This window comes from Cotesia glomerata, linkage group LG1 (assembly GCF_020080835.1).
Source record: "Cotesia glomerata isolate CgM1 linkage group LG1, MPM_Cglom_v2.3, whole genome shotgun sequence".
NCBI classification, from domain to species: Eukaryota; Metazoa; Arthropoda; class Insecta; order Hymenoptera; family Braconidae; genus Cotesia; species Cotesia glomerata.
In genome coordinates, this window is record NC_058158.1 from 18,776,447 (window position 1) to 18,801,756 (window position 25,310).

At 32.1% G+C, this 25,310-nt stretch overlaps 1 protein-coding gene across 1 annotated transcript in view; it reads left to right on the forward strand.

The window, feature by feature from the left end:
- Window positions 1-25,310, forward strand: part of LOC123263793 (neurexin-3-like) — a 763,584-nt gene that overhangs the window by 8,980 nt on the left and 729,294 nt on the right. The window contains exon 2 of the mRNA XM_044726803.1: window positions 20,744-20,891. Within this exon, the coding sequence (XP_044582738.1) occupies window positions 20,744-20,891 (148 nt within the window). The remainder of the gene's footprint in view (window positions 1-20,743; window positions 20,892-25,310) is intronic.

Below are 25,310 nucleotides of genomic sequence, written 5' to 3' on the forward strand. Positions count from 1 at the left end.
AAACTTGGGAATAAATTTACGAAAGTAAGAAGAGAGAATAACGTGGTCAATGCTTCTATTTTACGAGAGTTGGGACTTATAACATTTGCTTGCAATAGTTCATCTACTCTTTCTTTTACTACCTGCCTTTCTTGAACACTAAGACGATACGGTTGCCCTTGTAAAGTTACATTAGGGTTAACTAAACGTATTTTAGGTCTCCCCGTATTAACACGAGTACTTGGAAACCTCTGAATAAATGAATCTGTATATTCTTTTATGATAGAAATAAGTTTCTCTTTATCATCTCCAATTACGTCAGTATTAATATCATTAAAATATATTTTACTAATAGATTCAAGTTTTTATCACACGTATTAACCTGCTTACTTTTACATAAGTTGAAATTATTTGTAGTTATATTCCTATCAAATCTTTGTCCAAGAATTTCACGACCAATCAATGTGTCATATTTTAAATAATCATCTGCAATAACATGAAAAAGTATCTCTAACATACGGCTATTAACAGTTATGTCAGACAAAATTTGTATAGTACAGTTCACGCTAATATTTCCAATGCCCTTAAGAATTATTAAATGATTTTTCCTTTTTCCCGCGATCCTAGTCGCAAAGATATATTTATTATTATTATTATTATTATTATTATTATTATTATTATTATTATTATTATTAAATTAGTGTCTCTAATATTATTATTAAAGATATTTTCATGACCGATTGTATATATATAATGAAAGTTTCATCCCATCTTGGTCAAATGACTAGTGGATCTAATTCAAGCCGAGAGATGGACACTTTCCATCTTCCCTATTGGTCGAGAGACATCCTCTCTGTACATAAGTTCGATGGAAATCCATCAAACTTGAATACTAGTAAAGCTGGAAGCTTGTAGTATCTAATAAAGATGTTAATTGTTATCAGGGAGATCCAGGTTCGATTCCTGGCTTGGCAACCAACCCCATTTATTTTTTCAAAGTTTGTCTTTACTCTCATTCAAATTTCTTTCATTTCTTTCATTTCAATTAACATCTTTATTACTCGAATAGATACTACAAGCTTCCAGCTTTACTAGTATTCAAGTTTAATGGATTTCCATCGAACTTATGTACAGAGAGGATGTCTCTCGACCAATAAGGAAGATGGAAAGTGTCCATCTCTCGGCTTGAATAAAATCCACTAGTCATTTGACCAAGATGGCATGAAACTTTCATTATATGATTATTATTATTATTCTACAGAGTGTCCCAGAAGTAACGGACGCCATTGCAGCATCTGATAAAAAAAATAATTCTGAGACGAAAAGTCCTAAGCCATTTTTTAATCAGACGCATAGATAATTAATTATTAATTAAAATAACGTCCTTTTATGCGTTAGAGAGAGAGCATCAGTGTCCAGTCAAGTGCGTTACAAACGAAGACGCTTGCACGTGTGAATGTGTAAGTAAATATGTGTGACTAAGTTAGCTATAGAAGCTAGTTAGTCATACAGTTAGTTCTGTCTTTATTTGGCACATACTTTACTGGACACTGGCGCTCTCTCTCTCTAACACATAAAGAGAAGTTATTTTAATTAATGATTAATTATCTATGCGGTTAATTAAAAAATGGCTAAGGACTTTTCGTCTCAGAATTATTTTTTTCATTAAATGCTACAATGGCGTCCGTTACTTCTGGGACACCCAGTATATACCGACACAATCTGGTATCTTGCCCAATAGAAATTTTTGAAGAAAGTTTTTGGACTTGATGATTTCACCGAGTTCGAAATTTTGGGCAACCTTGTGTCAGTATATATATTTTTTAAAAATAAAAAAAAAATATATTTTTATACATGAATATGTACATAATTAAATAAAAATAAAAATAAAATCTTTTATTATTACACAAAACACAAGCCTCCATGATTTATTCCTGACAAGAATTTTTTTTATCATTTTCAGCTCCGTAATATTCTTCGTAAGTAAAATTTCGGAAAATCAGTTCTCGGCTGACCTGTTGTTAAGAAAAGGCTTTTGTCTTTAAATTTTATAGCTTCAGAAATATCATAAATAACTACTTCTATATAATAGATCAATTAAGAAACGTTAAAATTTAGAATTTGCGATTTTTATAAGCCACTGAGTTTACAATCGGCTATTTTAAATATTAACAAAATTTAACATTCATTTATTTATGAATCGCAAAATTTAGTATTGGCTGAATTCGCGTGGCTAAGTTTTGAATTGGCAAAATTCACGATGCACTAATTTTAACAAATGTCAACATTACGTAAATATTTTATTTTTAAATTATTTTTATTCTAATGTCATGATAGGCATTTGTTTGTTTTTTTTTATTTCAATTTTTTTTAACGACTTTTTTTTTACTTTGCCGTATTTAAAAATATATTATTCCACTAATGTCAATTTTTAAAATTCGCTCGCTTTACTTTCGAGTTTATTAACGTTTTTCTTTTTTTTTGATTGGTTGAACTTCTTTTTATGACATTTTAAGGTTGTTAAAAGTTAACATTTTGCATCATTTTTATTAATCATTATTTAGTATTCACTTTTTTAATGATCAACTCATTTTAAAAACGGAGTCATTTTCAATTTTAAAAGTTTTTAGTTTACAAACGGCTATTTTCTAGTAAATTTAAAAATATACTTAAATTAATGTCCACGATTATATATATATATACATTAGACTGGGCCAAAAGAATTAACTATTTTTTTTTTTTTTTGTATATCGAAAATATTATTTGGGATGACAAAAAAAAAATGTTGTGAGAATTTGAGCCCTTAATATTTATATTAAGAGGTCTATCATCGCAACTTTTAATTTTTTTTTCCGGAACGGGTTTTTGTCTCATAACTCCTAAACCATCAAGGTAAATGAAATAAACTTAGATGTTTTTTGAAGCAAATTTAATTGTCTACAAAAAAAGACTGATTGAAATTTTTCGTCAGATGAACCGTTTTCTTATAAACACGCCTTGAAAATTGATAAGATTTCAGAATTTTATTGTTTAACTTTGGAATTTTGTAATTCACTTAAAAATTAGTATCCGGAAAAAATTCAATAAAGATTCTTGAAGGGAATTTAATTTCCTACAAAAAATGTCTCTTAACATTTTTAGCTAAATTCACTCCTTTGAAAGTTATTCAAAGTTAAAGTTGATGTCAAAATAAAATTCTGGTTTTTTTCGCTGTAAATTTAATTTTTGAGCCCATTGAAAATTTTGATCTTTTTATAGATAATAATTTTTATTTTATCAACAGAATTATGAAAAATTTGAAAAAATCATAATATATTTTTATTTATTGGCATTGAAAAGCTATTTTCTGCAGAAAATTGCATTTTCACTGTGTTTTGATAGTTTAAAATATAACAATCATGTTGTTTTCTCATTGAAAATTATTTACTTTTTATTTAATACAAATTTATCTACGAGAATCCGCTTTGATTAACAACCTCCCCTTACTCCCCTTGTTTCATTTTTCGACATCAATCCACAGTACTACTTCTCATGAGATTACTCTCTCATTTTCTCAATAATTGCGTCGCTTAATACGAATGCTTAGCAGAAATTAATCATCAATGATATAGTACACATTCAATAAGAAACAAAATCAAATTACAGTCAACGCTCTCTGTATTTGATTCGCCCGTCCAGGACCATTCTCTGTACTTGACTCGTCCATAAGAGCTGTGTAAATTCGTCAAATACAGAGGAAAAATGTGGTCAAACACAGAGAGCGGTTAAAATACAGAGAGGTCCAATACAGAGAGCATCGACTGTATCATTCATAAAAAAATTTTATAGCACAAAAATATCATTGTATGTATTTTAATCATTTATATTCTATAAGGAAAACAATATAAAACTTTAGTACATCTATAATTATATTTAACAATTAAAAAGACGGAATAATCATTCAATTAACGTACTTTTATTGCAATTAGGGAATTTTTTCCGATACTCACTAATAACTAGTAATAAATATTGGAGCTGTTCTTCGTCTTTAGTAAGGCATTGATTGTAATCTTCAATTAGCGCTACACCACGTTCCGCGACACCATTGACAACAGCCAATTTACTAAAAAATTGTTGACATTCCTGAAAACTATCGATGCTGGACCACTTGTCGACTTCTTCACTTAAAAATTCATGTGGCAAGTCAAAGTCTTTTAAAATTGTTAACGATTCTGTTGAAATGAAGTCACTTACATCTTTGTGTAAAAATTCATGTAAGTTTTTGTAGTCAAATTCATATTTTCTGGCTTTAGTTTTTATAGGGTTCCGATTTTTCAAATTTTTTACCATTTTTTTCTTTACTTCCGAATCTACAGCATCGTCAAATAGAGAAATTATGGCTAATTTGTCACTTAAATACCACAAATGATCGCTCATTTTTTTTTAAAGCTCCTTTTGATACAGATGAATTAATTTTATCATAGAGTATCAATTGTTGCATCAAAATTAAGTCATTATTTGCAGCTAAGATAGCAGAAGGTGAAGTGAACCAAGCTTTTATATAAATGACAATTATGAAAATACATACTTGGCGAATACTAGTTAATTCATGAGGGGTCAGCTTAAATTCTCCCCTAAAAATATATATTTTCAGGCAATAAATTACCTTCGACATCCAACGAGCATGACTCATCGCTCCTGGATGTTTAAAGGTGAAATTATCTTTGGTAATAGCTCCTAAAAATACTGACGATAACTCTAAAAATTCTCGGTAATCATTCTTCGGAAGATATTTCTGCAACAAATGAGTACGAATGAAAAAACTGATTTTCTTAATCTAGAATTAATAATTAAAAATCGTTTTTGAATACTAAAAAGAACAAGATTTCAATTAAAACAAAGTACAAAATTCGATCAATTTTAATTTAACATAAATTACGAGTTAAAGATAATCACGTATATTTTTGTCTATGTTTAAAATGAATTGTATTCGATCGACACCAGGAAATTACTATTAATTTAAGGTTTAAATTTTTCCATTACACAATTTTTTTTAAATTTACCGAAAGGAAAAATTTCTTTTGAAAAATATGGGCATTCTAGTGACAAGATATTGATATGTTGGAAATTTTAAACAATTTCATTTCTTTGCAGAAGAAATCAAAATTTTTCGCACAGTAACTTTTTTGTTGGAAAATAGTTTAACTGATTAAAAAAATAAAAAAACAAAAATACAATTTTAGATAGATAACTTGAGAATTTTCATTCAGAATTGTTTTTTTCCAAATGTAGAAAACTTCTTTCAATTATTTGCATTTTCTTAAAAAAAAATTTTTTCTCTCAGTGTATAGTGAAAAAGAAAGTTGTTTTTGAGTGCTTTTGTGAATGATATTATGTAACTAAAACATACCAGCGAATAACTTTCAATAAAATCCAATGTTTCTGTCTTTTTTTCTCTGATAGTACTTTAGCAACAATAGGATCATTAATTCCTGCACTGTAATTTGATTTATCTATCTTGTTCCAATTATTTTTGAATCTACCAAAAATTGAAACATTTGGGCCATTTTGCGTTGGCCAGTATACTTCAAAAACACCTTTAATGAGTAGTTCAATGACGTGATGACGACATGGCAACCAAATGAGCTTTCGCCCTAAAAGATTCTCTAGTTCTACGCCAGCGCCACGATGAATGCCTATTTAATAATAGAATCATTAATGAATTAAAAACAAACATGAAAAATAAAATCTCTCAATTCTAAATACTTTGTTAATAGTATTGATTTACCTGTATTTGTATATGCAGTATCAAAGCACACCGCTTTGACATAATCACTGACACCCCAATGCTTCAAAGTTGAGTTTACTGCTGAAGCTTGCTCAATTCCAGTTCCTGCTCCAATTTTTGGAATGCCTAATAATTGTTCAGCGCCAGACGATGTCAGAAGAATTGGGAGTCTATCTACAACATCTGCGCCAACAATATCGCTTAACAATTTACCATCCCAATGAACTACGTAATTATCATTGAACTTTAAGTCTTTTTAACCCTTCAGCTATTTCTTTTCGAGAAAGAAAGTATACGATTTCGTTGGATAGTTTTATAGCTTAAATTAACATTCCGAAGATCTATTCCAACGCTTTGTAAGGTAGCTGCCAAAATATATGTAGCATTTCTGTTGCTAACATTTGCACGATCAAGCGCAGCTGCTAAATTTGGAGTGATAATGTTTAGTTTTGGTATTTTTTCAGACAACAATTCTGTTTCAAAATCGGAAACATTTGAAATTTGACTGATAGTTGACTGCGACGATGTTAGTAACTCTTGACTAGGTGTAATTTCATTATTATTATTATCATTAACCAAATCTATTTCTGAAAAGTATTTTGATATTATTTACAAGAAAATGTGATCAAAGTATAACAAGATTACATAATATTTAGTTATCAATTAGTTATGCTGAGCATAAAAATTACACAGAAAAAAAACTTCTTGCACCAAGAAAATTTTAAGGAAGACAAAAGTTATTTTGGAGCAAAAAGAAATTTTCTGGGGTCAAGAAACTTTGACTTCATTTAGTCTAGTCAACAAGTTCAAAAACGTGAAAAATAGAGATAAAGGTCCTAAAAATATGAGCGATGGCTCATTCGATTCGGAATCACCTCTAGAAAAATGTTTTTGAAGGATTTTGGTGCAGGTAAAAAATTGCAATTGTTATTAACAAAATAAGATGGAAAAAAAACGATATTTCGTTTTTTGTTAATAACTCGAAAAATATCAATATTTAAGCAATTTTGAAAAAAGCCCGTTAAAGAGGAGAAAATTTCCAAGAAAAAAGTCCGTACTCCCGGAACTCTATCTCCATTATTTATAATTTTAATTTGACGTTGAAAATAGGGCTCCGCGCGGCTGTTACGGCATGCGCGCGCTGCCGCTAAAGAGAGCTCAGCAATAAAAATAATTTTTATAACATAAAATGTGATTTTAAAAATTTGAAAAATTCTAGTATCTTCTTAACACTTGAAAGAATCGAGCCGCGAAGAAAAAAAAGTTTAATCACCATTTTTGAAAAAGTTATCTAATTGTTAACTAACAAATTTTTTCCCAATCTCCGTTGGCATAAACAATGGGATAAAAGGTATAAATAATTGGCCTATAAATTTTAAACTTCGTGGAGCCCTTTTGATATATATACTTTATAAGATCCTGCGATAAATTTTCATTAAAGTTTATTAATTTGTTAATTATGATTTTTATAACTATTGAAAAATTAAAAATCTAAAAAAGTTGATAAAAATTTTTTTCAACTAATATTTAGCTATGCCTGTTTTCACATTAAGCAATGGCAGTAATTAATATAGGTTATGAATTTTTACGTAATTTGTTTATAAAATTGTTTTAAACAAATAGAGAAATTCAATATTTTTGAAAAATTTTTTGCTATTTGGTTGTCCACAAAAATTATGATTTTTAAAAAAAAATTTTTCTTAATTTTAATTTTTAATTGTTTAAAACGATTTTTCATATTTCGATTGTTTAAACAATTAGTTAAGAAAAATTTTGCTTTTAAAAATCATAATTTACACTTTTAAATAGTTTGGCAAAAAAAAAAATTTTTTTATTAATTATTTAATTGTTTATTAGTTTAACAATTTGTTATAAACAAATATTGACCAACGTTATATTTTTTTTCTGAAGCAGAAAAATTATAAAAAAGCAACCATATATAAAAAAGTTCCAAAAAAAATTTTCTTTTATTTATTATAATTAATTTTAATATCATACGGTACGGTAATTATCGCCACTACTTGATTTGTCAATTAAAAATTGATATATCTTTTAAACTATCAGAGATACGATAAAGGACATTCAAGTCTTTTTATAGAGAATGAATTTTTCTTTCAGATGGATCTAAGATCAAGTTCGTATCTATTGTTTATTAGCTATTACATGCATTTGTTTATAAAAATTCTGTATTTTTTGACTTTTCGTATCTTTTGTGATCTTTAACTTGTTAAATTATGCAGATACAGCAAAAACCTTCAAACAATTTTGTTAAGGGATTAATTTTCTAACATATTAATTGTTAATCATACTTTTATTGCTAATTGTTTAAACAATATACTTACTGTGTTTGGTGTTCATTTGACTGGAGCTCCGTTGAACATAAATGTATTCTATTTTATTATGTAAAAATCAAAATTCTTTTTGTGTATATTATTTAAAATTGTTCCCGTGATTTCCTAAACAGTTTAATAGACTTTTCATCGAGATTCTACTTATTTATTGTAATTTTCATCCCAAATTTCTTGTTTTTATTTTATACTATTTTATTAATCTATTTAAAAATAACTTTTTTCGGTTAAAGTATATAAGATTTTTATAATAATGAATTAAGGTGGTTGAATAATAATAAAATTTGTTCGATTACATTTATTATCTTTATTTTTATCCTTTACAGTATTGCAAATAGTTTTTACGGTTTTTATTTTATATTTGACGTTTTCATTTTTTTTCAAAGGAGAAATTCGTGAAGTACTTGGCTCATCAACGTTAGAAGTCCGAGAGACCCACCGTTTCTTCAACTGCATTATCCTCTTCTATTTGATCTTCTTCTTCCTTTTCTCCTTCTTCTTCTTCTTCTTCTTCTTCTGAATCAGTATCATCTAATCCATAGATCGATCGTTTGAATTTCTCGTAAGCTAATCGTTTTGTATTTCGCTTTTCTAACTCTTTTTCCGAAATATAATCAAAATCATCATCATCATCTTCTTCATCTTCGTTGGCGTTTTCAGTAAGTTGAACCAGGTCAGTAGCATTTGAACAGCTCTCCCCTTTACATTCTTTACATGCTCTAGTACACTTCATCCCAGCTTTTTGCAACTACAATTTTTGCTGCAATTTGAAGTTGAGCAGCTGCAGTGTACCAGTTTCAGTAAATCTATTGGTGCCAAAGGTTCTGTGGTTCTAATCGGTAGAAAGAGAGTTTCTGTTTTCTGCCATCCCCAGTCTTCAGGATTTTTAAATTACCAAGCCATGTCTGCACTTGATAATAAGCTCTTAAAGAATGTTGATGTGTAGCAGAAGCTGTTGGTGGTAAAGTTGCCAAATTTACTGCGGTAGAGTTTGTGACACCAGTTGAGAAGCGTTCGATTCTGCACTGGTTAATCGTATCTTCTTTAGCTGCAAATACTTCAGCATAACTCGCTCTCCAGCTTCTTTTATCTCGCTGACTGACGATTGAGAGTTATAAAACTTTTTCTACTTCCTGTTTCAAAATTGGGTCTTTCTGGATGCATTCCAGTAAGCTGTGTTTACCTTTTCTAAAGATGGAACTTACTGTATCACACCCGGTGAAAGCATGGCTAAATAGTAACAAATTCTTAAATTTAGCGTTTTTATCAGCTTCGTAAATTACATCTGGTGTTTTTAAAATCTTTGGCTTCCACATAGCTATATATTTGTCACTAGGTGCTAAATCGATAATCATTGCAGCCAAATCCACATCTGTGCCTACCACGATAACTTTTTTATCGAACTTCTGTGTTAGTTCTATTGCTGTATGTACTATCAATACATCCGCATCTTCAATTGCTTGGGAAACAGTGAAGCTATCTTTTGTTGTAAATAATTAATTAGATACTCAACAAATCTCGACTTATTTTTTAGATTTGAAAGGAAGAAGTCTTTATTTCGCGGAATTGGCATATCTTCAGTAAACTTTACCTCTGGAGAAATTTTATTTCGTAAAGAAAAATTCATTCTCTATAAAAAAGACTTGAATGTCCTTTATCGTATCTCTGATAGTTTAAAAGATATATCAATTTTTTAATTGACAAATCAAGTAGTGGCGATAATTACCGTACCGTATGATATTAAAATTAATTATAATAAATAAAAGAAAATTTTTTTTGGAACTTTTTTATATATGGCTGTTTTATAATTTTTCTGCTTCAGAAAAAAATATAACGTTGGTCAATATTTGTTTATAACAAATTGTTAAACTAATAAACAATTAAATAATTAATAAAAAAATTTTTTGCCAAACTATTTAAAAGTGTAAATTATGATTTTTAAAAGCAAAATTTTTTCTTAACTAATTGTTTAAACAATCGAAATATGAAAAATCGTTTTTAAACAATTAAAAATTAAAATTAAGAAAAATTTTTTTAAAAATCATAATTTTTGTGGACAACCAAATAGCAAAAAAATTTTTCAAAAATATTGAATTTCTCTATTTGTTTAAAACAATTTTATAAACAAATTACGTAAAAATTCATAACCTATATTAATTACTGCCATTGCTTAATGTGAAAACAGGCATAGCTAAATATTAGTTGAAAAAAAAATTTTTATCAACTTTTTAGATTTTAATTTTTCAATAGTTATAAAAAATCATAATTAACAAATTAATAAACTTTAATGAAAATTTATCGCAGGATCTTATAAAGTATATATATCAAAAGGGCTCCACGAAGTTTAAAATTTATAGGCCAATTATTTATACCTTTTATCCCATTGTTTATGCCAACGGAGATTGGGAAAAAATTTGTTAGTTAACAATTAGATAACTTTTTCAAAAATGGTGATTAAACTTTTTTTTTCTTCGCGGCTCGATTCTTTCAAGTGTTAAGAAGATACTAGAATATTTACAAATTTTTAAAATCACATTTTATGTTATAAAAAAATTATTTTTATTGCTGAGCTCTCTTTAGCGGCAGCGCGCGCATGCCGTAACAGCCGCGCGGAGCCCTATTTTCAACGTCAAATTAAAATTATAAATAATGGAGATAGAGTTCCGGGAGTACGGACTTTTTTCTTGGAAATTTTCTCCTCTTTAACGGGCTTTTTTCAAAATTGCTTAAATATTGATATTTTTCGAGTTATTAACAAAAAACGAAATATCGTTTTTTTTCCATCTTATTTTGTTAATAACAATTGCAATTTTTTACCTGCACCAAAATCCTTCAAAAACATTTTTCTAGAGGTGATTCCGAATCGAATGAGCCATCGCTCATATTTTTAGGACCTTTATCTCTATTTTTCACGTTTTTGAACTTGTTGACTAGACTAATTAAAGAAATTTTTAATCTTCCTTAATATTTTCTTGAGCCAAGATAATTCTGCCAAGAATAATTTACCTTCTAGTCAAGAATTTTTTTTTTCTGTATACGGTTACGGGAACAGAATAAATTGCAATTATTTTTTCAGTTATTAATTTTATTAAATCAAGTATTATTGTAAATACCAAATATCTACCTATCTCATCGGTTTCCATAATTTCAACATATTTTCTCGAAGTTTCTGGTGAACTGGAGTTATCAGAAATTTCTGGTTGATTCAATAGTTTCTGAGCCGAAAAGTTGTTGATCTCTCCATTCAAACTTCTTAGACCGTTTTTTCCAGCGATATTAAATAACTGTTGAATTTTTTGTTCAAAACTCACTTCTTTTTGTTTTTGAGCTTGTGATTTTATTCTTTTCTTATTGCACTGCAATAATTGCCATTTTTTGAAAAACTCAAGTATTTTGTTAATCGTATTTCGAAGCCCGGAGGTTAAAATTTGTAAATTTTTCCAACAATCTTGAACTATATTTGCAGTTTTTTTTGCACTTTCATTGACTTTTAGATGAAGAACTTTGTGATGATAAAAAAATAATAATAAAACTTCTTTTATAGTGGGAAGTTTACGACCATTAATTTTAGCTATTGGAACACCAATCAAATTAATTTTTTCGGTTGTCATATTGATACAGTTCTTTGATATTATTCAATTATATTTACGTAATCAAAAATCACAACAAATAAAGAGAGTCAGGTTGTAATAAAAATTGTAACAACACTAGAAATTAGACACACAACTCACAACACGAATACTGAGATTAAAAGCGACGCTCGATCCACAATTAACAATGAAGAAAGATGCTACAGTTATCTAAAAAACATAACCTCTCTATTTGTAGAACAATGGAATGTAAGAAATACCGAAAGTGAAGGTCGAACTAGGGGTCTTTTTTTTTTAGAAATGGTGATAGATGAATAAAAACATCGTGGCGCTATATAATACGATACTAATAATTAATAATATTGTTTTGAGGTTATGTTCAATCGGTTGGCTTTGTATTAAGCGACGCAATTATTGAGAAAATGAGAGAGTAATCTCATGAGATGTAGTACTGTGGATTGATGTCGAAAAATGAAACAAGGGGAGTAAGGGGAGGTTGTTAATCAAAGCGGATTCTCGTAGATAAATTTGTATTAAATAAAAGTAAATAATTTTCAATGAGAAAACAACATGATTGTTATATTTTAAACTATCAAAACACAGTGAAAATGCAATTTTCTGCAGAAAATAGCTTTTCAATGCCAATAAATAAAAATATATTATGATTTTTTCAAATTTTTCATAATTCTGTTGATAAAATAAAAATTATTATCTATAAAAAGATCAAAATTTTCAATGGGCTCAAAAAAATTAAATTTACAGCGAAAACCAGAATTTTATTTTGACATCAACTTTAACTTTGAATAACTTTCAAAAGGAGTGAATTTAGCTAAAAATGTTAAGAGACATTTTTGTAGGAAATTAAATTCCCTTCAAGAATCTCTATTGAATTTTTTCCGGATACTAATTTTTAAGTGAATTACAAAATTCCAAAGTTAAACAATAAAATTCTGAAATCTTATCAATTTTCAAGGCGTGTTTATAAGAAAACGGTTCATCTGACGAAAAATTTCAATCAGTCTTTTTTTGTAGACAATTAAATTTGCTTCAAAAAACATCTAAGTTTATTTCATTTACCTCGATGGTTTAGGAGTTATGAGACAAAACCCGTTCCGGAAAAAAATTAAAAGTTGCGATGATAGACCTCTTAATATAAATATTAAGGGCTCAAATTCTCACAACATTTTTTTTTTGTCATCCCAAATAATATTTTCGATATACAAAAAAAAAATAGTTAATTTTTTTGGCCCAGTCTAATATATATATATATATATATATATATATATATATATATATATATATATATATATATATATATATATATTGCAGTAACATAAATATAAGAAACTGGTAACATAAATGTAATAAACTGAGACACAATTGTGAAAACTAGGCACTTTGATATCACCTATAATAGTAGCTGACGATGATGGTCGGAGAGGAACTCGGAGAGGTTGTCCAGGAACTGCTCAAATAGGTGAAGTCTAATGTGACACAACCATATTCTTTTTAATAGCTAAAAGGATGCCTCCACCCTTCGATCTAGTATTTGACAGTCTATCAGCTCTATATACACACCATGTATTTAAGTCAAAGATTTCCGAGGAGAGCTTATCAGAGGTTAACCAGGTTTCAGTAAGTGCAATGACATCAGCATCAGATAGTATTCTTGAATCATAAATGTTATCAAGTTTGGTGTTGATGCCTCTGGTGTTCTTAGTAAATTTCTAAGATTTGGTTGGTAGAATGATAATTTTGGAGACTCCGTTTCTGGTAATGATGCGAATGTTCTCCTCCCCTTGAGACTTCCAACGAGCTAGTTTCTTCTTCAGGCTCGCGAACTTTTGATGACGCTGCAGAACCGTCCAATCGTGTTGCAGTTGCAATCCCATGAGTTTCTGAGGCAGTGTCTTGTTCTTTTTGCATGACTGGAATATCTGTAGAAGAGCATCAGCATCAGAGGATAAAGAAGTTATGATTTTGAGTGGGCGGGGCTTAGCCAAGGACTCGGAGAATTTACCTATTCTCCATCATTTAACGATATTAATTAAATCTAGTTTTAGGGGCCGAAGGCCAGCCACAATCCTCCTAAGGTCAAAATTCTCACCTTGAGCTTGATCCTCCTCAAGCCCGTAGACAACATTTCTTTTGCGCTTCTCACGCTCTTCTATTTCATTAATAATAGTGTCCTCGTTCTGCACAAGATGTTCCAAGGACGAAATAGCTGCTAGCTTCTGCTTCATATCTTGGAGATCTTGGAGATCTTTAGCTAACTTGGATGACTGATTGGAGACTTGAAATGCTAGTTTCAACTGCACCAAGACGCTCATTGACTGCTGTGTTGCTAGATTCAACTGATGCACAAATTGCCTTCAGATTGCTGTTCAAATTTCTTCAATTATGTTGAGTTTATTGTTAGCTGAACCTTCCAGAGTAGACATGAACATCGAAATTTGAGTTTGCATTGTTTGTTTAATTGAATCAGCGAGAGTCTCCTTAATAGTGGATACTACAATGTCTGTCAGATCTAATTTAATCTCCTCAATGATAAGTTCCTTAAGGGCGTATTCTAGTCTAGAATTTTGAAGAAAATGAAAAAATTTTTTTTTCATCATTCAATAGTTTAGATATTCAAAAATATCTCCCTGAAAGGATTTTTCAAAATTCAAATTATTTTCAAAGTTACAGCCGTTTTAGTGTCGGTGCTGGTAAATTGACTGATAAAGTAATCACTCAGTTGTCTGCGTACTACGGATTAGCTATCCGTCGTCATCCTGAATCCGTTGAAGATATGAAACGAGAAATATGGGCCACGTACTTGCATAAAATTTCAACTGATAAAAAGCCTCAGCACATGAATTGCCCTCCTGGACCAGACAGCTGGTGCAAGTGGCAGAAAGCAGCGGCCGAAGGAACTGAGGATGACTTTCACCATGAAAATCCACCTCTAACTGATAAGGTTTTAAAAGTTATGAAACCTATTTACGAATGCTTATCAGATGATTCTTTATCAGAACGTTGCTTGGGCAGCGAAACTCAAAATAACGAGTCACTTAACTCTTTAATATGGACATTTGCACCCAAACATATCCATGCCGGGTCCCAGACAATTGAGATTGCTAATTGTTTAGCAGTTTGCATTTTCAATGAAGGCTTGTATCCTATTTTACAAATAATGAGTCTAATGGGAATAAAAATAGGTCTGGAATCCCATGGGTTTGCTGTTAGGCGCAACGCAGTAAGGATTGAACGGTCTGAAGTTCGAGCTTCAGATGCTTCAAAAGAGGAAAGAATTGCTCGTTATACAGAGAGAAATGCTGAAAACAGTCAATAGGAAGTAGAGGAAGGCCCAATGTATGAAGCTGGGATGGCTGATTAAGAGAATGTAAGTTATACGTACTATTTTATCAGTTACGCTGCCTGAAACTGAACGTTAAACTTTAAACGCGTTTTCCTCGAAACTACTTTTTTCGATACGGTGATGCAGATATCTCAGGATCTAATCAGCCGATTTACTAGAAATTCAGCATGAATATTCTTCGATTATCTCGCTTTCGCACTAACCAATAAAAATTGAAAATTTCAAATTTGTAATATTTTTAAAAAATTGGAGGAAGTTGAAAAATGAGTAAAAAAATCGACTTGTATTTTTAAACAGCCGCCATTTTGTGAAAAAAATTTTTTTTTCAGGTTTTGTTGGTTTGTGCGACAATGACATTTGTACTGATCAATAATTTAGCATTGTTTTTTTTTCAGATGGATACAAAGGGAGAAATCCTTTTCACGAGGACACGGCTTTTTTTTTCTCAACTTCAAGGACTTATTTCTTTTTGAAAATTTATTTTTTTTTTTTAATTGTATTTTTTTGTATTCTTGAAATATCAATAAGCAAATGATAAAAAATTTTATAGTAAAAACATTAACTGCTTCTTTTATATTAATTGCCAAAAAACGCTCGAAATTCAGACCTCTAGACTAGAATACCCCCTTAATGGCTTCCATAGAAAATGGAGCAGGAGATGCAGGTCTCCTGAAAAAACAGCCACTGAAGCCTCCGTTTATGGCCGTTCAAGTCGGAGGGCACAACTCGGGTGATACTTTGTACCACATTGCGGACATGAAGTTGACCTACCAGTGATGGTAGCTTCACAACTTTTACAAACAGTCGAGATTTGCAGTGTGGCTTGCGAGGTTTGTGTATCATTCGACATTTTATGTGTATAAAGTATATAAAGTAATTGGTGTCGGTAAATAAAGAAATCTTATACTCAGTACTCTTTGTCACTAACAGATGTCACTAGTTGCTACAAATTTGATCAGATGTATAAGAATGAGACAGTAATAATAATAGTCGAGACACAAATTTGAGGTTACTTTAGACTCGGCACCAAATCACTTAAAAAATAACCAAATGTCCGTCGTAGAACTACACAAAATTAGATATCAAAATAAAGAGCAAATTAAATTCCAATAGATGTTATACTCTTCTGAAAGCAAACACACAGCCAGTTTGTGAAATATATAAACAACCAAGAGCAGTGTAAAAACACGTCTGTACACTACTATACTATACTAATGTAAGTTAGTACTTTTAACATAAGTAATGTACTTATGTTAAATTTTTTTTTGGGTTTATGAAAGGAAACTTTATAAGATATAGTAGAAACATTTTCATTATTAAAAGATTTTATTTATATCATTTTTCTACAACGCAACGCATCGAGAAGAACGCCAAGGTCTGACACTAGTAACTTGGAAAGCAGAAAATTGCCTACTCCAACAATTACTGTCGCATTACACGCAGCTGTTTCCACTGCTACGGAAACTCAGCATCTGGCATCGTGCCATCGACCGCTTTAAAAGAGTTCCACAATCTTCACTGGCCTACCCGCTTACTCCATCAGACCTGGAGTACGCTAAATTGACCTTGATTAAGTTCACTCAAGAACAATACTTCGCTAGAGAGATTCACACGCTACAAGATGGTGATGGTCTGCCTAAAAATAACAGCATCACTAAGCTGACTCCGTTCATCGACCATCAGGGGGTCCTGAGAGTCGGTAGCCGCTTGAAAAATGCATTGCTGGACCCAGAAGAGAGGCATCCAGCAATTCTACCGCGACAATCCCCGCTTACATCAATTGTGATTGATGATTCGCACCGCAAAACGCTTCACGGAGGTACTCGGCTTACGCTTGCTGATTTACGCAAGAGTGTCTGGATCATTGGAGGCCGTGTTCCAGTCAGATCATTTATTTTACGCTGCGTTATCTGCACGAAACACCGTGGAGAACGCGCTCAACAGTTGATGGGTCAACTACCTGCCGCACGAGTACAGCCAACTCGAGCCTTCTTGCATACAGGACTCGACTAGGCTGGACCTATCACGCTGAAAACGTTTCAAGGACGTGGAGCAAAAATATACAAAGGCTGGATTGCAATCTTTGTATGCATGTTCAGTTCAGCTGTACATCTAGAGCTAGTAACTGACTACACCGCTGCCGCTTTCATCGCCGCTTATCGCCGCTTCACTAGTCGCCGAGGTATCTGCCACACGCTATATTCAGACTGTGGAACTAATTTTGTAGGAGCAGATAAAGAGCTGAAACGACTATTCGCTGCAGGATCCCGCACATTACGAGAATTATCAACCTTGATCGCTCCAGATGGCACGAACTGGAAATTCAATCCGCCTGGAGCTCCACATTTTGGAGGAAAATGGGAAGCCGCTGTGAAATCTATCAAATTTCACCTTCGAAGAACAATCGGAAACTCGCTGTTGACGCTTGAGCAATATTCAACGCTACTGGCTCAAATTGAAGCCATATTGAATTCCAGACCGCTCACACCGCTGAATGAAGATCCTGCTGACCTGGCTGTACTGACTCCAGGTCACTTCTTAATCCGACAGTCACTGACCGCTATCCCAGAGCCATCGCTGACAGATTTACAACCTGCTCGGCTCTCGCACTGGGAACAAGTCCAGCAAATGGTTCAACATTTCTGGAGACGCTACTACCAGGACTGCATCCACCGCTACCAGGCCATTTCAAAGTGGCATCATCGATGCAACCAGATCAAGGTAGGTTCAGTTTTACTGATCACCAATGAGGATCTCCCACCAACCAAGTGGCCATTAGCCAAAGTAATTGCTGTACATCGAGGTGAAGATGGACAAATCCGCGTGGTAACTGTTAAGACAGTTAACACAGAGCTGGTACGTCCAATTACAAAGCTCTGTATCCTGCCGCTAACGCATGAAGAAGATGATCTTGTCGACGCAGCCGCCAACCCGGGGGAGAATATTCGGTGAACAAGGCCCAGTAGCGATTTACTCGCTCCTGGGGGACTCCCAAATTCAAGAGACGCACCTGTCCACCGCTAGTTCCCGCAAAATCGAACCGCCAATGGAAAATCAGCCTCTCGATCACGCCATGGATCGACCGCTTTATTGGCTGGTCGCTCCCGCTAGACACGCGCAATAGCCTTCTTCCCCAAGTCAACGAGGAAGAAGATGAACTATTATTATTATCTTTCGCTTCCACGCTTTTAGTTGCAACGCCATTAGTTGCAACGCTTTTAGTTGCAACGCCATTAATTCCGCTTTGCTTTCGCTTATTGTTAATTAACCGCATTTCGCTATTTTTATAATTTAAATTGCTTAAATTAACCGCTAATAATTCGTTTTAGTTTGTTACAGATAAATTGTGTTATTTGAGCATTATTTTCACCGCTTGTTTCAGTGCCGGCAGAGTGTTCAACCACGTGTCAACCGGCTTCGCTTTCGCTAACCACGCTGTATTTTTTAAATCCGCTTTTATTGAAGCAATCCGCTATTGAATATATTAAATATTAAGTGTATTTTTTGTAAATAAATTCTTAGTGTTAATTTTGATAATAATTTACGCGTTTTAATTGAGATATCCAGACCCAAACCTAATCACCGCTTTTCCGCTCTTTCAGCATTTTACACGAACGATATCCGATTTAAGCGAATAAGTACGCCCAGACAATCACTCCGCTATTCCTGCGAAATCAATTGCACCCAGAATCACATCTGAGTTAGTTATATCTGGAGTTTCAGATTTGGTTGCTGGAAAACTAACACTTCCCGAGATTTCTTCTGCAGTCCCAATTGCATTAAAGCTTCCAAATCTGGTTATCAATATCCTGAACATTCTCTGCTAAAATGTTTCAAGCTTGAAAGTACAGCCTTGAAAGAAGCTGTTGCTGTTTAAAATTATACTACCATTCACATATACGATAAAATGAAACTTTTTAGATAGATAGTACGCTTTTTTTCTTTTAACCATCTACAGTTCTTTCGTATTTAAGATAAATGTTTTTGCGGCGCAGAGTTTTTCACGCGATGGAAAGATGAGAGGAGCGATTCGCGATTTTTATTTAAATTGTTGAAAAAAAAATATATGCGTGAATGGCAGTTTTCCCAGAAACTTTTGCTTGTCTGAACGACACAGTGCCGTAAAATTATCGGGTCTTCTGAAAAATTATCGTACGCACAAAAAAAAATTTTTAAATTTAAGTTTTTGACTAAATTTACATAGTTTAAATTTTTTTTATGCCAACCCGGGAAAAAAGGTTTAGATCTGCTCTGATCAAATTTGATCTGAGCAGATCAGATTTGATCTAAATTTAGATCTAAGTAGATATGGACAGATCTAATTTGATCTGCTTAGATCAAACCAGATCAAGTTTGATCAAAATGAAATTGAAACGTAGATATGAATAGATCTGTTCTGATCAAACTAGATCCACTCTGATCAAATTAGATCAATCCAGATCAAGTTTGATCAAAATGAAATTAAAAACTAGATATGAATAGATCTGTTCTGACCAAACTAGATCCGATCAGATCAAATTAGACCAATTCAGATCAAGTTTGATTAAAATTAAATTGAAAATTATATATAAATAGATCTGACTTGATCTATGCGGATCTAATTTAATCTGATTATTACGCGGAAAAAAAAGTTTAGATATGATCAAATCAAGTTAGATCAAATCAGATCAAGCTTGATAAATATATGTCATCATAAAGGTGATATAAATAGATCTAATTAGATCTTCTCTGATCAGAGCAGATCTACTTAGGTACGACTTTTTATACTTTATATTCTAATAAATAGCTCTTACAAATGCACTAACTTTGATCACGTTTTTTTATTTAATACAAATTATAACCAGGTGTTATTGTTTCAATAGAAACTTTGAGTATTCTTCTTTACAATCACGTGCATGAAACCCGGTGATAAGTAATTTATTTATTCGTAATTGATCATCAAAATTGTTGAAGATCAAGAATTTTCAATTTGCAAAAATTTATAACTCAGAAACTATTAACTTACGGCAAATTTTATAAGAGTAATTTTCATCTTAAAATTGCCTAAAATATTGAAAAAAAAAAAATCTGATCTCAAAAAAAAAATTATTTCTCAAATAATTGTTTAAACAAATGGCTATAAACAATAGATGGCCCGGGATTTCGCAAAAACGACTGCGATATTCGGTTTCAGCGGGTCAAAATACATGAAGTAATCATATTTTGTACACCGACCTCAAAATTTTACGAAAAGATAATACAGCGCCTGCACTATTATCTGACGAGTTACTCACTCAGATACTTCTAGTAGCTGATTGGTACGCTCTGGGACTGATATGCAGGAGAACCCAGGTTCAAATCCCCAACATCGCAAATTATTTTTGAACGATAATTCGACTTTAAATCACGGAAATTGATATAAAATACATAATTTCTAATTTGCAAGTCGAAATAAAATAGATTTTACTATTATTTTTATTTTGTAAACTTTTTTATAAATTGATTCTGTTTCAATCGAACCAGATCTGAACAGACTAGATTTGATCTAATCACATCAAATTTGATCTTGATAGATCTGGCCAAAATGCAAATCTGCTCAGATCTGATGAATTTGATCTGATTTGATCAGAGCAGATCTAAACTTTTTTTTCCAGGAATTGATAATTTTTTGATAATTGGACTTTCAAATATATGTGTGTAATTCCATTATACTTTCTAGAGTATCTTGCACATCAATTTGCGAAATTCAACCGATGTGTGTGAAAGCCAATCTCCTTGTCAACATGGTGGAATCTGCATTTCCACGGATGCAGGTCCTATTTGTGACTGCCGCACTGGAAATTTCGAAGGTCAATACTGTGAAAAAGGTTAGAAAACTATATTTTTTCTCAATCTTTAAAAAAATTTAAAGTTAAGTGGAACTGGAATTGTGGCTGTTCAACACTAAAATTGTTAATGTTTTAAAAATCATTATTGATGGTTTTATGTGTCAAAAGTAAATTATCTAGTTTAATTTTTTTAAGCAGCGTTTAAAGTACTTACAGTCAGTCTGGTAATCGAATAAAAAAAATCTGGAAGATGGTGGACCCTGCAGATCATCCATAGAACTTCCCACTGTGTATCCGCTTAAAACGCTCGAGAAATTATCTGTACTTAAATTTTGAGTTCTTCGAGATCATAAACGGAACTATTATACTTTTTTGAGCTCAAAAATCTAGTAGTTGTTGACAGCATACGTTTTTGAAAATATGTGTTTTAATTGCGATATCTTTCGAATGAATCAATAGTTTTTAAAGGGACTTCCAGCATTCAACGCCGTTCTTCAAGCCCAAGATTATTTATTACCTACTAAACAATTTGACGTAAAATTCTGGAGTTATGTTCAGGAAACACTTTATTATAAATAAAAAAAATTAAATACCTCGCGAATGAATTGACCGATTTCGAAGATATTGGCGGCGTTCGATGCAGTTTATGAGTACTCATGGATATTTTGTTATATTAAAAATCATTCAAGAAGATAATTTGAAGTTGTTTGAAAAAAATACTTTTTTCAAAATTATTCCGTTAACAGTTTCTTTTCAACGTATTAACCGATTTCGAAGCAGCTTACAACAATCGACGTAGTGTTCCGAGTTTAAGAGCTTAATATATCTGGGAATCAATCATTACACCTGTTTAAAAGTTGTCTAGACCCTTTCCCATTAGAGGTCCATCTTCCTCCTTCTTTTCTTTGTTTCCATTTGAGATAATCTATCTTTTTTTATACATCAGCTCTACCATTGCTCTCTCTTTGCTATTTACTATTGTGTCTTGTGATCACCTCTCTTCTCCATCATTGAGCTCAGCTACACTGGTTTCTCATTCTATTCTCGCATTCCAGTTTTCTCTATTTATAATCTCACCTTCCCCACCCTCCTTCATTCATTCATCTAATTCTGTCAGCAGATCTGTCTTTCCGCCTGAATTGAAAATCATTACGATGACCCACTTTTTTCCTTCTGCTTTTTGGAATAACTTGTAAACGGCTGTACCGATCTATTCCAAAAACTAATCGGTTCTTAACAAAAAACCACGTCGATCACCACCAGCCCGATCAAAATCAGTTCATTCGTTCGTGAGTTATCATTGTCGAAAAAAAACCAAAAAAGTAATTTTTCGTAATTACTCCGAAATTCCTAGTCTGATCAATTGAAACTTAAAATTCTTCATGAGTCTTAAAAAACTGCGTTGAATGTTGCGAGCCGCGTGAAAATCGGTTTATTCATTCAAAACTTATTGTGGTTTGAAAATTCAAAAAATAATGTTTTATTAAACTTCTATCAGATTTTTGAGCTCGGAATGACAACAGATCAAAATGATACAAAAATTATATTTTTGAACTCGAAGAGCTCAAAAGCGTAGTAAGTGCAATTTTGAGCGCATAAGTATGAAATGTAACGTCCAAGTTTTCTAATAATATATCTAATTAATCCCTGGCTCGAAATTTGCTCGCCGGAGTCCAAGGTCATAAACGGGGATCACATTAAAAACAACAAAATATAAACAAAACACTTCATTTTAAATAAATCAAAGAAAAAGAAAACCTCTTTATTGGCCTGAGCATGTTAATAAAAGATATAAACAATATAAACAAATTAAACAATATGAACAAATTAAACAATATAAACAATACATTAGAAACTTTTTTCACACATATTCGCGGTTCAAAGTTAATAACGTGGTTCAAAATCAATAAACAATCTAAACAAATATAAACAATATACACTAATACGATAGAACATTCTATCCAAACATACACGACAGTATTTGCGGATCAAACTCAAAAACGCGGTCTATAAAGCAAAAACTAATTTCCCAATAACACCTCCCCCCCCCCAGGGCGACTTGGCGTCAACCCTGAGGACCCTAAACTCTACCCTGAGAGCAAGTAGAGAGTATCCTCCTCGCTCCCACCTACACGACTTATGATCACCTACCGTACCACAGCTGAAGGCTTAGGCACGGGTAGTCGCACTTTCATCCGGTCAGTCTCCGATACTTACCTGGGCCTTGTTCAGACTCCAGGTAGAGTATCATCCTCTAGATTTACTTGGTGAAGAGTATTCAACCTAGTAATTCTCCCGAGAAAGAATTGCTTGTCAAATTTATTTTCAAAACGGAACTCAACATATTTTTGAATCATCACTACAAATGAGAAATCTTCGCCCTCAATCGAGGCTCGCGCAAGCTCATTAATCGTCGAAAATTTTCTAAGTTTTTATTTCCCAAACACACTTCTTTGAAATAATAATCGTCATTTCTTTCATTCTCCATCCATTCGTCGCTTTCCCATACTAAATCTTGCTCGGGACTTAGAATAATTTCCCGGGTCGTTAAATTTCTTTTACAATTAATTTCTTTTGCTCGCTAAACTCGCTCAGCTTCAAAATAATTCCTCACACTTTTAAATTTCTAATTTAATTAAACTTTCGGTAACATAAATAATAAAATAATATAATAATGAAAATAATACAATAATTGATAAATAATCATCATAATAATCATAATAATTATTTCTATTAATTTTTAAGTAATTAATAAAATTAAATAAAAATACTCGAATGCAAAAGGTAAGACCTTGGTCATAGAAATTAGCGGGAAGTTTCAGGGGTGGCCTTTAGGGTCAACCGTTTTTTAAATATTTTTTTTCTGATTTGTGTAACTAATAAACCATAAATTGCTCTGCAATTTCCATTAAATGTTTTTATTTGCTCAGTGCGAAGCCGTGGTAGGGAAAAACTGATTCACCGTCAGCTCCACAAGTGGCTATATTCGATACTAACGGGTACTGTTTTTATGTTTCAAGTTAGCTAAATATACAAGCGAATTATTGTATAATATTTATTGAAAAAAAATTAGTGAAACGGTTCACCGTAAAGGCTATCCCTGCAACTTCCCGCTAATTCCATACCTGGGCACTTAAAATTTTACTTATGACGTTTTTGAGATTTTTGGGCTCAAAATATAATTTATGTGATATTTTGAGCTTGCTGAGCTCAAAGAGATAGTATTTCTATGTATTTAAGCTCTTCGAGCTCAAAAGTCTGATAGAAGTTTCATAGAACACTACTTTTGGAATTTTCAAACCGCAATAACTTTTGAATGGATCAACTGATTTTAACACGGTTGGCATATTCGACGCAGTTTTATCAGCCTCATAAAAAATTTTCAGGTTTTAATTGATCGAACCAAAAATTTCGGAGTAATTTCAGAAAAACACTTTTTTCGGTTTTCTTTCGTTCACGATATCTCTCGAACGAATTAATTGATTTCGACTAGCTCGGTGGCGATCGACGTGGATTTTTATTGTCTAGAGCTGATTAGTTTTTGGAATCGATCAGTGGAGCCGTTCAAAAGTTATCTAAAAAAACCACATTTGAAAAAATTTTAAACTTCCCGCTGAGAAAATTGAAAGCTTTCAAAAATCGGGAAGTTATTGGTTTTACCCCGTTTTTCGAAAATCGAGTTTTCAACGAATGTTGCATTTTAAGGTCCTAGGAAGCCTCCTTGAATGTTTCCGTGGTGATGTCCGTATGTCTATATGTATGTGTGTGTGTGTGTGTGTGTAAGTGTGTGTGTGTGTGTGTGTGTGTGTGTGTGTGTGTGTGTGTGTGTGTGTGTGTATGTGTGTGAGTGTGTGTGGCCGTATGTAAACCTCTCATAACTTTTGAACGGCTTGACCGATTTCATCGCGGTTGGTGCCATTCGAAAGGGCTTGACCAAACTTAGATTTCGAATACAATTCGGATCGATTCGAACCAGTAGATTTTGAGAAATCTGAAAAAATATACAAAAAAAAATTTTTTAGAATGTGGTTTTTTTGGAATCATTTTTAAATGGCTTTTCTGATAAATTTCAAAAAGAAATAAGCTCTTAACATCAAAAAACCACGTCGATTGCCACTAGCCCGGTCAAAATCGGTTGATTCGTTCGTGAGTTGTTGAAAAATAACCGTTGAAAAAAAACCGAAAAAAATGTTTTTTCGGAATAACATCGAAATTCCTACATCAATCGATTGAAACTTAAAGATCCCTCATGATGTCTGAAAAACTGCGTAGAATGCCACCAACCGCGTAAATATCAGTTTATTTATTCAAAAGTTATTGCGGTTTTACAATTTTAGAAATAGTGATTTATTAAACTGTTTCGAAGAGCTCAAAATCATAGTAAGTGCAATTTTAAGAGCATAAATATGAAATTAGCGGGAAGTTGCAGCGATGGCCTTTAGGGTCAACCGTTTTTAT